This window comes from Populus trichocarpa, chromosome 5 (genome assembly GCF_000002775.5).
Source record: "Populus trichocarpa isolate Nisqually-1 chromosome 5, P.trichocarpa_v4.1, whole genome shotgun sequence".
Lineage (NCBI taxonomy): Eukaryota > Viridiplantae > Streptophyta > Magnoliopsida > Malpighiales > Salicaceae > Populus > Populus trichocarpa.
Window position 1 is genome coordinate 3,407,767 of NC_037289.2, and position 12,433 is coordinate 3,420,199.

General features: G+C 33.0%; 1 protein-coding gene across 1 annotated transcript; it reads right to left on the reverse strand.

The window, feature by feature from the left end:
- Positions 1 to 4,010: 4,010 nt before the first annotated feature.
- Positions 4,011 to 5,510, reverse strand: LOC18098972 (auxin-induced protein 22B). The gene is made up of 4 exons (XM_006382735.3): positions 5,162 to 5,510; positions 4,744 to 4,946; positions 4,526 to 4,625; positions 4,011 to 4,411 (listed from the first exon to the last, which is right to left on the reverse strand). Exons 1-4 carry the CDS (start codon positions 5,386 to 5,388, stop codon positions 4,336 to 4,338), a joined length of 606 nt encoding a protein of 201 aa, XP_006382797.1. The 5' UTR covers positions 5,389 to 5,510; the 3' UTR covers positions 4,011 to 4,335.
- Positions 5,511 to 12,433: the final 6,923 nt, after the last annotated feature.

Genomic DNA, 12,433 nt, shown 5'->3' on the forward strand with positions numbered 1-12,433 from the left:
TTCATCCAGGGCAGGTCTAATAATGATAAAGGGATCCACCGAGTTAATTGGGATACCATCTCCAGTCCTCGGAGGTTCGGTGGCTTGGGCATAAGGGACTCTAGATCTGCTATCATTGCTTTGTTAGAGAAGTAGACTTGGAACCTGTTCAATAATGGGCATAAATAATGTGTGGGTGAAAGTTTACAGGCACAAGTATCTTAAATCCCAGGATTTGTTTAAGGCTACAGCTCCTCCATCTAGCTCTATCACGTGACGTTCTATTACTAAAGCCTTCTCCTATCTGCGAGATGGCTTCGTGTATAAGCTGGGTAAGGGCGAGGTGTCTTTGTGGCACGACCCATGGCTGGAGCAAGGTTCGATTGCAGCTCTAATTGATTTTGTTTATATCTCTAATTCGGACCTGCAGGTTAAGATCTTTGGCACAACGGAGCATGGGATTTTAGCACAATTGTGACTGATATTCAAGTTTGGATCAGGCACCTTATTTTGACTGTCCCAATTCCCCCATTCTCTTATTTTGATGATTGTATTACTTGGGCTGCTTCTAATTCTGGAATCTATACCACTAAATCAGCCTATTTGTGGTTGATTTTTAGATCAAAATAACTTAATCGAGACCCTATATGGAACTGGATGTGGAGATTACATGCCCCAGATGAGATCAAAGTTTTAATCTGGCTAATCTTTCACAATTGTCTTCCCACAAACAAGCTACTGTTCAAGCGCAACATCATCTCAGACCCTCTTTGCAGTAGATGTTCATATATAGGAGATAGAGAAGAATATACATTGTTTAAGAGACTCTGTTTTTGCTAGACAAGCCTGGGCTTCTTTGGGAATCACGAACTGTCATGGCTTCTGGGGAGCAGACATCATCACATGGATCACAAATCTTGCAACAAGTGGCGTATCTGTTACTTTCCCTGCAGGATTGTGGTTTATATGGAGGCAGCCAGATATTATTACTACAGCGGGGATGTCTGGCTTTTGCGCCAGATTAGCTACCTAGCAGCTGATTTCCACGCAGCCCGGGAAACTACTGATTTTAGTGGTCTCATCAGGAACGGAGATGGTAGATGCTAGTGTGTTTCTCAGTTTTTGCAGGTTACAGTACAAACCTTCTTCCAGAACTACTGTCCCTTAAACATGGTTTTGCTGGTTGCATGGAATCAAGGTTACAAAATTTCTTTTTGTAATTCAGATTTCTTGGAAGAATTACGCCTAGTGTATGATGATCATACTCAGTTTCATCGTCTTGGAGCAGTTATTATGGACATCAAAGATATTTTAGTCAGGGGGGTTTTTATCCATACGTTAAGAGAAGCCAATTCTTTTGTTAAATTGTGATACTAAAGAATTTAGGGATCAAAATTTAAAAAATATATATTAAAGAATTAAGGGTTAAATTATAAAAAATGAAAGTTTGAAATACAATATATAATAATTTATTAAGAATTCATTTTATTTTGTAATTTATTATTTTTATTGAATTGAATATGATAATTAGTTTTTTTATTTTCAGGATACCTATAATAACCGGTTGAGGGAGAGATATGGAGACGATCCTTTGACTCATCCGGAATTCGATCCGGATTTGTGGATGGAGATTGGATCGTCTGATGGACCCAATAAAAATAGGGTTTACGGGCTCTCCAACACTACGACCGAGAACTTGCGGGCGGCCCGTAGTGTTTCAACTGTTGGGAGTTCATGGCCTTGCAGCAACACACGGCTCAGCTCATCGAAAAATACGACCACCTATCAGCGGCGTATGCACAACTCAAAACGGAGAATGCACAACAAAAGGTGAAGGATGCACAATGGTATGCACAACAAAAAGCGGAGCATGACCAGCTTCGTGAATTTGTCATGAACATGGCATCGCAGAGTGGTGATACATGTGCGTCTCCTCCTTTTTGGCCATATAACAACCAGCCACCTCCTCCTTCTCCAGCTCTACCATTATGTTAATTTGTAATGAATATTATTTAACTTTAATAGTTAATTTAATATTTTTTTTAAACACATTCAGTTTGTAATGAATATTATTTAACTTTATTTCTTTTGTTTTTGATGTTTAATAAAAATTTTATTTGCATAATTGGTTTTTATTACCATTAATTTATATAATTTTATATTATGTATTCTAAATAATTTTTAAAAAACATATTTAAAAATAATCACAGAGGGTTTTACCGACGGAATATATCCGTCTGCATTTGACAGTAGCTGTCACACTCACCGACAACTTTACCGACGGACTTAATCCGTCGGTATTTTACAGTGTCTGCCACAATGACCGATGAATGTACAGACGGATATCTTCGGTCGGTATTCCAAACATTCACCGACAATTGTACCGATGGTTTTCATCTGTCGGTATGTCACATTATCACCGACGGGCTAAATCTGTCGGTATATTTCAAGCGGGGAACTTTTTTTTTTGCGCGCAATTTCCGTCTGTAAAACCATCGGCAAATGTTTTTTTTATTTTTCCGACCGATATAGCGACGGACTCTGGTATTACTGACAAAAGAAAAGTCAACGGACGTATTCCGTTGGTGAGGACGTCGGTAAATAAATTACCGATGAAATCTTAATCACATACCGACAGAATATGTCTATCGGTAAAACTGTGAAATCTTGTGGTGTAAATTATTAAAAATGAAAGTTTAAAATACAATATATAATAATTTATTAAGAACTCATTTTATATATATATATATATATATATATATATATATAATAATGAGAAATACAATATCACAGGGTACAGATCTCTGAAATGCATGGTCGTTATTAGACTCGTTCCCATGGAAATTGTTCCCCACACCCATATATATAATAGTCAGTAGATTGCACTGCCCAGGGCATATCCTTTGTATTGTTCCCATTCCTCAAAGCTTTTCTACTATGGACAAAAATAAATAAATTATGTTCACGTTATGGAAGACAAAGAGAATCCAATTTTCATCCCTTATGATACGTAATGATGGAACATGATTTATCAATTTTATGTTTTAAATAATAGTTTTTTTTTTCAAAACTTATTTTTTTTTATGTCTCTTGAATTTAGATATTATGTCTGGGCCAACGCTAGTTCAACCAACCTAATATCTCTTGATCTCAATATCACAACCTGAATATCTTAGTTTTGGGAATTGTTTGGGCTCGGGCTTGCTCAAACCCAACACCTAATTCTTTGAAAAATTTACTCAACCCGGCTTTTTAGCTTGGATTTAGAGTGTGTTTGGCAGTGTGGTAGCGGTTGTTTTTCAAATAGCTTTTTGTGCCGAAATACATGCCAATGATGTTTTTTTATTTTTTAAAAATCATTTTTGATATCAGCACATCAAAACAATCCAAAAGTCAATTTTAACAAAAAAAAAATAATCAAAATTTGATAAAACGCAGTTACAAACGGTCTCTTAAAGTGTTAGAAGGCTCTTAGTATCTTAACCTTAGGGAAAGGAAAATGTATATTCCTTAATCTATTGCATATAATACAAAAGACTTGCTCAACAAGTTTATACCTAGCCTATACCTTAATGTATATAAAGTCTATTGTGACTTATCATTTCTTCATCCTATTATAACAAATGTGTGAGATATATTTGTTTTTCATTAATATTTATATAAGAGATATTTATTTCTTATTAATACATATATAAAAGATATTTATTTTTCACTGATGTTTCAAGAAAGTAATGATTTTTCAGCCCTCTCATTCAAGTAAGAGGATAAGATTCATGAGATATAAATACCACATAAATCATCCGGGTTAAATGGTTCATAATTGTTTCCATTCTCAATATATATATATACATAACACTATTTTTTTTTGACACATTTATTACTCTCTACAAAGATATAACCTTAAATATACGAGGGTTAAGAAACTGTTTTGCATTTACTAGAATTCTTACATCAGATTAGCACCTTCATTTGCTATGGAGAATGTATCTTAATTATAGCATGAAAACTTAATTAAACCTTTCATCGGTACATGGAAAAAACTTGTGATCATATGTATTTCTCTGTACAATTGCATTCCAAAAGCAGATATGCTAACTATACAAGAAGATCTGTAATCTCCTAGTTAACAAACCCTCTTAAAATCTTCTATTACATCCTATCCCATAAAGAAAAAATACAGATCCATGCATTTTCTTTCTTCATGCAACAGGTCCATGATTGATACTTCTTCCTGGAGAGTCCAAGCTAGCTCAGAGTAGTGCACCTCGATCTACTCTTCATAATCAAGGAGATGGATTCTTTTCAGATCATCTCTTCGATCTCCATCTTGTGTTAACAGTACTTGCATATGAGGCTTTACACAGCGCAACCCAGGCCTCTAGCCTCCGACTCTTTCATGATTCTTAGCCTCTTGCATGAATTGATGAACATTCTGTATTTAGAGAAAAAAATATTTGTAAGTTTAAGTAAACGAGATATTGGAATAATTAATTAACTAATTAATCACTGGTGCAATTAATTTAAGAGCGACAGAAGAGGAACTTACTCCCATGGAACATCTCCAACCAACATCCAATCGCCATCTTTATCTTCATATGTTGGTACATATTCGGATCCATTATAGCCTTCCCTTTCAGAATACTCACCTGAAAAAAAATGTATTTAATTTAATTTAATTTCACACACTTATAGCTCTCATTAATTAAACTAATTTCTTCACAATGTTTTGTTAGTTAATTTTAAGGGGGAAAAAAGGGTGCTCACCAACTTTGAATTTGAACATTTCTTCTACGACCTCGAGGAGCTCTGGATATCCTTTGTAGACCTTCAAATCAATCTTTCTAAGATAAGGAGCACCATCCATGCTAACTTTCACGTATAGTCCAGCAGCTTCAGCCTCTAGTTTCCTTGCTTGGAGACAGTTTTTCCTGTAAGATCTTATTGGTGGCCACCCTACCACTTGTGTCCTATAAAATCACACAGATCCACCCTATAATTAGTCCATTATTCAAAACCATGCATGCACAACCCTAAAACATCTTACCATCACCAAATTAAACCCCTAAAAATCCAGACTAGAAGGGATAAACAAGAGCATACATAGCTAGCTGACATGTTTTGATACATTTCATCTAGACCTGTGGTGTTTTCTCATATTGAAGTACAGAAGCTGGCAACTTACTTGGTGGGTGGAGCAGTTTCCTGTTCATGGCTTTTTTTGTCATTTGAAGACACGCTAGAACTTTCCCTTCTTCCTGCAGAGTCTTCATTCATGTCAGGCAATGATCTTTTGTTGCTCTTGGTAACATTTGAGTTAGGTGTTTGCTTCTCCAACTGTTCTGTGGCAGTGCCCGGTAGGCCTAATCTGAGCTCTGTCGCCTCAAGGTTAAGATCTCTCTCAAATTCCATTCTTCTCTTTTCTTTGTTCAACGATCTTTGGATGTAAACTGAAGCTTGTTCCTCTTCCGAAATGGTAGCAAATTCAACCTTCAGTATTTCCTGTGTTGTTGTAATTGCACTTGAGAGGGTTGAAGGAAATGCATATGTATTTTATAGATGCAAGTTGACCAACGAAATTGAAAGCAAAGGACAGTATTGTTTGGGGGAATGAAAAACAATATTATCTCCGTCCCTCGTGGCGCGTGGATAACATATTATTATTAATCAATCATGTTTCTATTTTCTTATACATTCTTTTTATTTTAATAACTGTTACATAATTCGTGACATTAAATATGGTCTAACATGGCATTTCAATCTCAAACCTTAAAAATAATACCTTAAAGTTAATCAAAATAGGTTTGATTTAAAAAAAATTAATATTTTTTTAACTATTTAAAATTTTAAAATGATATTATTTTAATTAATCTGAGTTAACCTAACTAATTAACTTATAATTTAAGCATTAAGCCAATTAATATAACTTGCAAGGTTTAATTATTTTGATTCATAAGGCTTCCTGATAGGTGAATAGATTGGATTACTGAGGAATCAATACATATCAATGGCAAGATAAAAAAAAAAACCCATTATAAATATAAAACATATAGGTTGTGTTTGTTTATGCTGCAACGTTGTGTTACTTAAAAATTTTGAATTTGTTTTACTTCAAATTATTTTTAGATCGTTTTAATGTGCTAATATTAAAAATAAATTTTAAAAAATAAAAAAATATATTATTTTGATATATTTTCAAATGAAAAGTATCTTAAAAAGCAAACGCTTTCACAATATCAAATACTACCGTGGAGTAATACTTTAGTTGTTGCAATGAATATTTCACTAGTAAAATACATGTAGAAATTTGATAATTATTTTATCTAAATATTAGAATTTTAATCTTTTTAAGTGCGACGATTCATGTTCCAAAAAGCAAAGACTACTCATCTTTTATTTTATTTTATTTTTCAACAAAATTATGATGTTTCTAATATTAAAAGACTTGCATTATGGTTTTGTTTTATTTTATTTTATTTAAAAAAAAAAAGAGAGCGAGATTTGGTAGGGAAAGTGGACTACAAACACCCTAAAGAGAGAGTGGATTAAGAGCATTGGAGAAAGGAATCTCAAATTTGAACATGGCAGCTAATTGTGTTAGTCACATGAACAGCAAAATAGATAAAGCTGTCATGACATTTAGGGGACAAGTTGGGGACAAAGCTGAGCCGCCCACATTGAATACCGTGTCTCTCAAATGAGCGGTCAGGATGCATGGAAGGATTCCGCGGGAAGGAATGAGGAGCATTGGATTGATCAAGAGTGGAGGTTGGGTGCAGCCCATGTGTGTTGGGCCCACATGGGTTGTCGTCGATGGGCAAGGCATGGTGCGTGTGGGTGAGACCCTAGGGCTCTTTAAATCTGGTCGTTAGATTTGGGGGAATTGAAGCTATTTTGCATATTTACATGTGAACCCATTGCTTGCATTGAGGAATGCTTCTTCATATTAATACAAAATTCAAAAACCATATGGGTCAGTATTCCACCTCTCAAATTAAAATTTAAAAGAAAACTAAAAACCAGACCGCCTCTTTCTTCTGAATCTCATTTCAGGTGACCAAAAAAGTTTGTTAATTATATACATCACCACTCATTATCTGACCCAGAAAAAAATTTGGGTTACCGGGTCAATTCATGAGCCAAGAAATTAACCTGGATTTATGTTTTTTATCAAATTAATATCATTTCTTTTCTTTTTAGAAAAAAAAAACCAGGATTGACTCGATCAAGTTTGGACTGAAAAATCTAATAATGAGGAAATCCTTTTTAATTGGGTCATTGTCTTTTCCGGTTCACATTATAACTTGCTTTAAGTCAAGTGTAGCAAGTCTTTCAAGTCAACTATTTAATTAAGTTTTTTTTTTTTTTTTCAAATTAGAGCTAAGACCTCAACAAAAAGCAACGTTTCAAAACCACTAGAAATCACACTATTCTTTTAAAAATATATTTGTTTTTGTAGCCGTAATTGAGGTTAAGATTTGATACAATCCAATTATATATAAATTTAATAAAAAAAACTTGTTTTTTTTTTAATTTTTTAATAGATCTCACGCAGAAAACTTAACCTAAACCAGAAAAACATTTTTGCAAGAGATGTCATTACAAGAAGCATTGAGTAGTAAATTATACTGCTGTAGTTGTCTCAACAAGACAAGTGTAGAATGATCAAAACTGTGCATCTGTGGTCTCGGATACCTCTGATCATCTTGCCCAGCCCAATCAACACTGCATGTAGGGTAGCTTGCCGATGTCAATTAGCCAAGCTAATCACAAGTAATTGGGATTTGGATAAGATTTAAGCCTCGCTCCCATGAAACTTTCACTATCAATGAAAAGCAACAGAGAGTCTTAGTTGCTTTGCGAAGTCATAGTGATAACACCTTCTGGATAAATTAATTGATTAATGTTTATAGATATTTACAAGTTTTTTCTTTTTTAAAGTGGGAGCTCGTAGTGTGGTTATTTTTCAAATAAATTTTTGTGCTAAAATACATGTCAATGATATTTTTTTATTTTAAAAAAATTATTTTTGACATCAGCACATCAAAATAATTTAAAAACACTAAAAACATATTAATTTAAAATTAATAAAAAAATAAAAAAAATTAAATTTTTTTAAGAAACAAGCAGTCCCTCGTGGATAAGCTTCAAATCAGTCTGGAAAAGACTTTAGTTCTGATACATAATGAGATATGGATAAAAACACAGCCACTATTTTATTTTATTTCTTTAATAACTTTTCAAACGAATTTAATCATCAAGATTCCCGTCATATATATATATATATATATATATATATATATTAAACTCAGCTTGTGTAGGCTAGTGGATCCATGACATAACTGATTTAGTTTTTTATTCTGATTTATGTTTCAAAAACACTTTATATGGAGTTTGACTCGATCAAATTGATAAGTTTATATATAACTTGGGTAAAATTTAATTAAAAAATTATTTAATTGTTTTTTAAAAAATATATTATTTTAATAGTTTTTTAATAAAATTTTAATATAAATTATTTCAGATTAACTCGTTAGATATGAATCGGAGAAAGTTTAACAACTCCATACAATTTAGTATTACTTACGTTTTCTGCTTTATTGCACCCACTGGCATAAAAACGGCTTATTGTTAATTTTGGAACACCAGGGAGACACGGAGGGTCCACTGCTCTTGTTGATTGATGACACTGCATTATGAGCATTTTCTCCGGTGTCTGGTTAGGGTCTCTCCTCCAATTATGGCCTGCCAGCCTGGAGCCCCCCTCTGGGCCCAGTTCTGGGAACCCTTTTCAATTAGCATCGACCAGATGGGTCCCTTGAAAGCCACCTCCAGCTAATAATGATTCTTCTTTAATTTCCATCATTTTTTATTCTCCAAAAGCCCTTCGTTTTTCTTATGCTTTAATTTGCTACCCAACATCTTGACAGAATCTCAGTTTTTAATTTCATTCTAACGTGTATTTAGGGAATGACCCGTAAATCATGTAAATCAACTAAGTAATTAATTAATTAATTAACTTTTTAATTTTCTCATTTGGGATACTTTTTAAAGTCTATTAATTAAAAAACCAAATGATTGATTGAACCGGTCTCTATTTTAAAAAATATGAGAACATAAATTTAATTTTTAAAAAACGTACTTGTTGGAAGGGTTTTCGCGCTCCTAGCTAGAAAAAAGAAATTAATCTCAGGCGACATAAGCTTGTATTTTGAAATGGCTTTGTTTCTTGCTATATAAGCTATAACTTCCTCAGCTTTGGCCATTGCAGAATAGTTTTTTTTTCCTGTTATATAGTTGTTTTAGGTTTTTTTTTTAATAATGTTCGTATAAACTAAGAAAACTTTAAATTCAAAGCTAAACATTAAGAACTTAATTACCACTCAATGAAGTTATACACTTTAACTAACAATTCAGACTTATAAACAAACTAAAATTACAACACTTAAATTAATATTAATAATAATAAAAGATAATTGAAATTCAAGAAGGAAGTTTATCGCAAATAAAAAAAATAAAAAAAACTTGCAATTATAGAGTTGTTTCTTATCTTAGTATAACCACGCAATGAAAGTTTTTGATAAAAAAAACTTAAATTTTTTTTGGTTATGGAAACTAATGCCTACAAATTACAAATCTTCAACCTAGTGGCTATAACCTACTTGATAAGCCAGTATTGAAGATCATGTAAACCTAGCTAAATTTCTTGTTCTAAAGATCTCGCAATCAAGTATAGCTTGTTCTTCCAAATCCCACAGTACTACTTCATCTATTCCTGGTATATTTTGTGTATAACAGTCAACAGCCTAAACTCTTGGCCGCTGTTTTGAAAGAAACCGGCCATTTCTGCAAATTTCTGCATGAATATATATATATAATGACCCACATAAATCTCAGATTTAAATAAAGATTGTCCAATGTGCGCAAGCATGGACTCTAGAACATGGATTCATCACAGTACATAAATTAAGATGTTTTGTACGCAATTCAAGGGAAATACACTGAACAGTTTCGGCTATTGGCGCATAAAATTCATTGTAAAAACCCTATCCATTACGAGTCTAAGATTCAATTCAAGATTCATGCACCTGCTATTGATCAGTGATCATGCGTATCTGTTCTGATATATATATATATATATATATATATATATATCATCACCGCCTGTCAATAAAATCTTGTCAGAGTACGAGGGAGACAGTACACTCGTGAACTTAACTCGGCCACGTTCAAGATTTAGATGTACGTGTGGGATTTTGATAAGAAATGTTTTGAGAAAGTGATCTGTATCATATCTCAACGATCATAGTACTTGTCATTATGTTGTTACAGTTGTGTTAATAATAATTGTTTTTTAAATATATTTTGTTTAAAAATATATTAAAATAATATATATATTTTATTTTTAAAAAATTATTTTTACATTAACGTATCAAAATAATAAAAAAATAATTAATTTAAAATAAAAAAATAATTTTTTAAAATATTTTTAAAATATAAAAAAAACCGGTATATATAAAGCTAGCAATTAGCCCGATATAATATATAATTACCATGCTCGTTATATATGCACAATCCAATAACCTGCACTTAGAGTGACAATTCAACTGTTCTTGATTAAGATTGGCGATGGGGTTTATCTGCAAAGCTTGAAATCGAGATACGTTGCCGTATGGATTTGTCCCATGCAATCCAGAAGAATCAAATTCCGATGCTTCTGTCTGATGGCACCAGATTCACCGTTTGGTACATCTTTTTTGTAAGGAGAAGGGTTTCTGATTGAATCCGCGTTTGTAAATTGTAATATAACTGCTTGGGCCTTGGGGTTAGATAGAGGAAGGGAAATTAAACTGACCTAATATCGTCCACACGCGTGATGTCTCTCATGGATATGGACAGTGCTTCCTACCTACGGTGTACCAACCTGTGATAGCTCACACGTGTTCAGGTCCAGTGAAGGTGACAGTGGACTTTTGTTTGGTGGTGGTGGTGGTGGCGGGTACGGCGGACCCAGCCCACACGAGGGGACATCTGAGTGTTGGGACTGGTTGGCATGGGGTTTGATCACTCTTCTCTCTTATTTTATTTCTTTGGACTGTGGAGTAGAGGGCAAGTCCCTTTCTTCCCTAGCTTTCTGTGTTTTGTCAACTTTTGGGGGCAATATAATTCGCATCTATCTGCTTGTGGGCTATGCCATGATTGGCCATCAAGCACCATCACACCAAATTCACAAGCTACTCGATCGGCTTACTTTTCTTTTGCTATAAAACTTTAGATTGGTCGATGGATTTTCTGCTAATTAATAATTCAATGGAGCCCTTTAATAATTCTCTTCTGTTCAAGTCGATGATACTTTGAAAAATAGCTCGAGTCTATATATTAATCAAAACTCCAGTCCATCGTTGTCGGAGAAGACATAAATCTTTATTTTCCGGTATATTCTCGGCAATAATATTATTCCACGGTGAATATTCTATAATTGTTCATATATTGCGTTGTTAATCAATGCTCAAAAAACCGCTTACCATGCATCTTGAGCTTTCCGTTTGAGAAATCTTGATATGAGAAAATTAAATAATTAAGTTCAACTAATTAAAGACGTTAGTTTATTAAATTTATCTCTGAATTTTTATATTTTCAAATTCGCTATCTCTGTAAACAATGTCTTATATATATCGAGACTAATTTCATTGCTGAGTTGACAGAATTAATGATTGGCCTCGGAATATCCATGCAAACTAACATGATGAATTACTTTTTAATGGAAATTAAATTAATTTCCCTTTTCTTTTCTCCGTCCAGATATATTGACAAATCTTGCTTGTTTTCTAATTAATGCTCCACGATCAATCGGCCTGAAGATGGAAGTTGAATTATGAAGAAGCAAACAACGTAAATTAGTCAAAAACAAAACACTCAATTGCTTGAATAAATCACCCATGAACCTCCTTCTAAAGCAGAGAATGATCATCTAGCTACTTTGTGGAAAATGGAAAAAAATAAAATAAGCAATCAATACATAGTCATGTAAATTGGTAATTAAACACACAACCAACTACCCTAACAAGCACTTAACTTTTATGTTATTAAATCAATCTTTATCAAAATAATAACGTTTTGTTTTTTAAAATTTTTAGTTTTGATTTGATCGAGTTAGGTTAACTAAGTTGCTAATCAATTTGGATATGGCTAGATCAATATTAAAATTAGTTCAAATTAAAAAAATTTCTAGCTTTATATTTTGAATATATAATGAGTTTTTCAAGTTAATTCTTTGAAACAAATATAATATAATAACTATGATTAAGCTAGTACAATACAAAGTAGATGAATGCCTTTATGATCAGGAGATCAAATTGAAACCAAGTCTTGTAAGTATTCATTCATTCTACAGATAAAATTAACAACTATCCCTTCTCCTAATATCTCCTATTAATGATGTGAAGTGGATTTGATT

Excerpts from the sequence above, each read along its gene's own strand:
- LOC18098972 (XM_006382735.3), bottom strand. The coding sequence starts at position 5,388 with ATGGAATTTGAGAGAGATCTTAACCTTGAGGCGACAGAGCTCAGATTA. Across the intron at positions 4,947-5,161 it reads GAAACTGCTCCACCCACCAA|GACACAAGTGGTAGGGTGGC; the intron begins GTAAGTTGCCAG and ends GTGATTTTATAG. Across the intron at positions 4,626-4,743 it reads AATGTTCAAATTCAAAGTTG|GTGAGTATTCTGAAAGGGAA; the intron begins GTGAGCACCCTT and ends ATTTTTTTTCAG.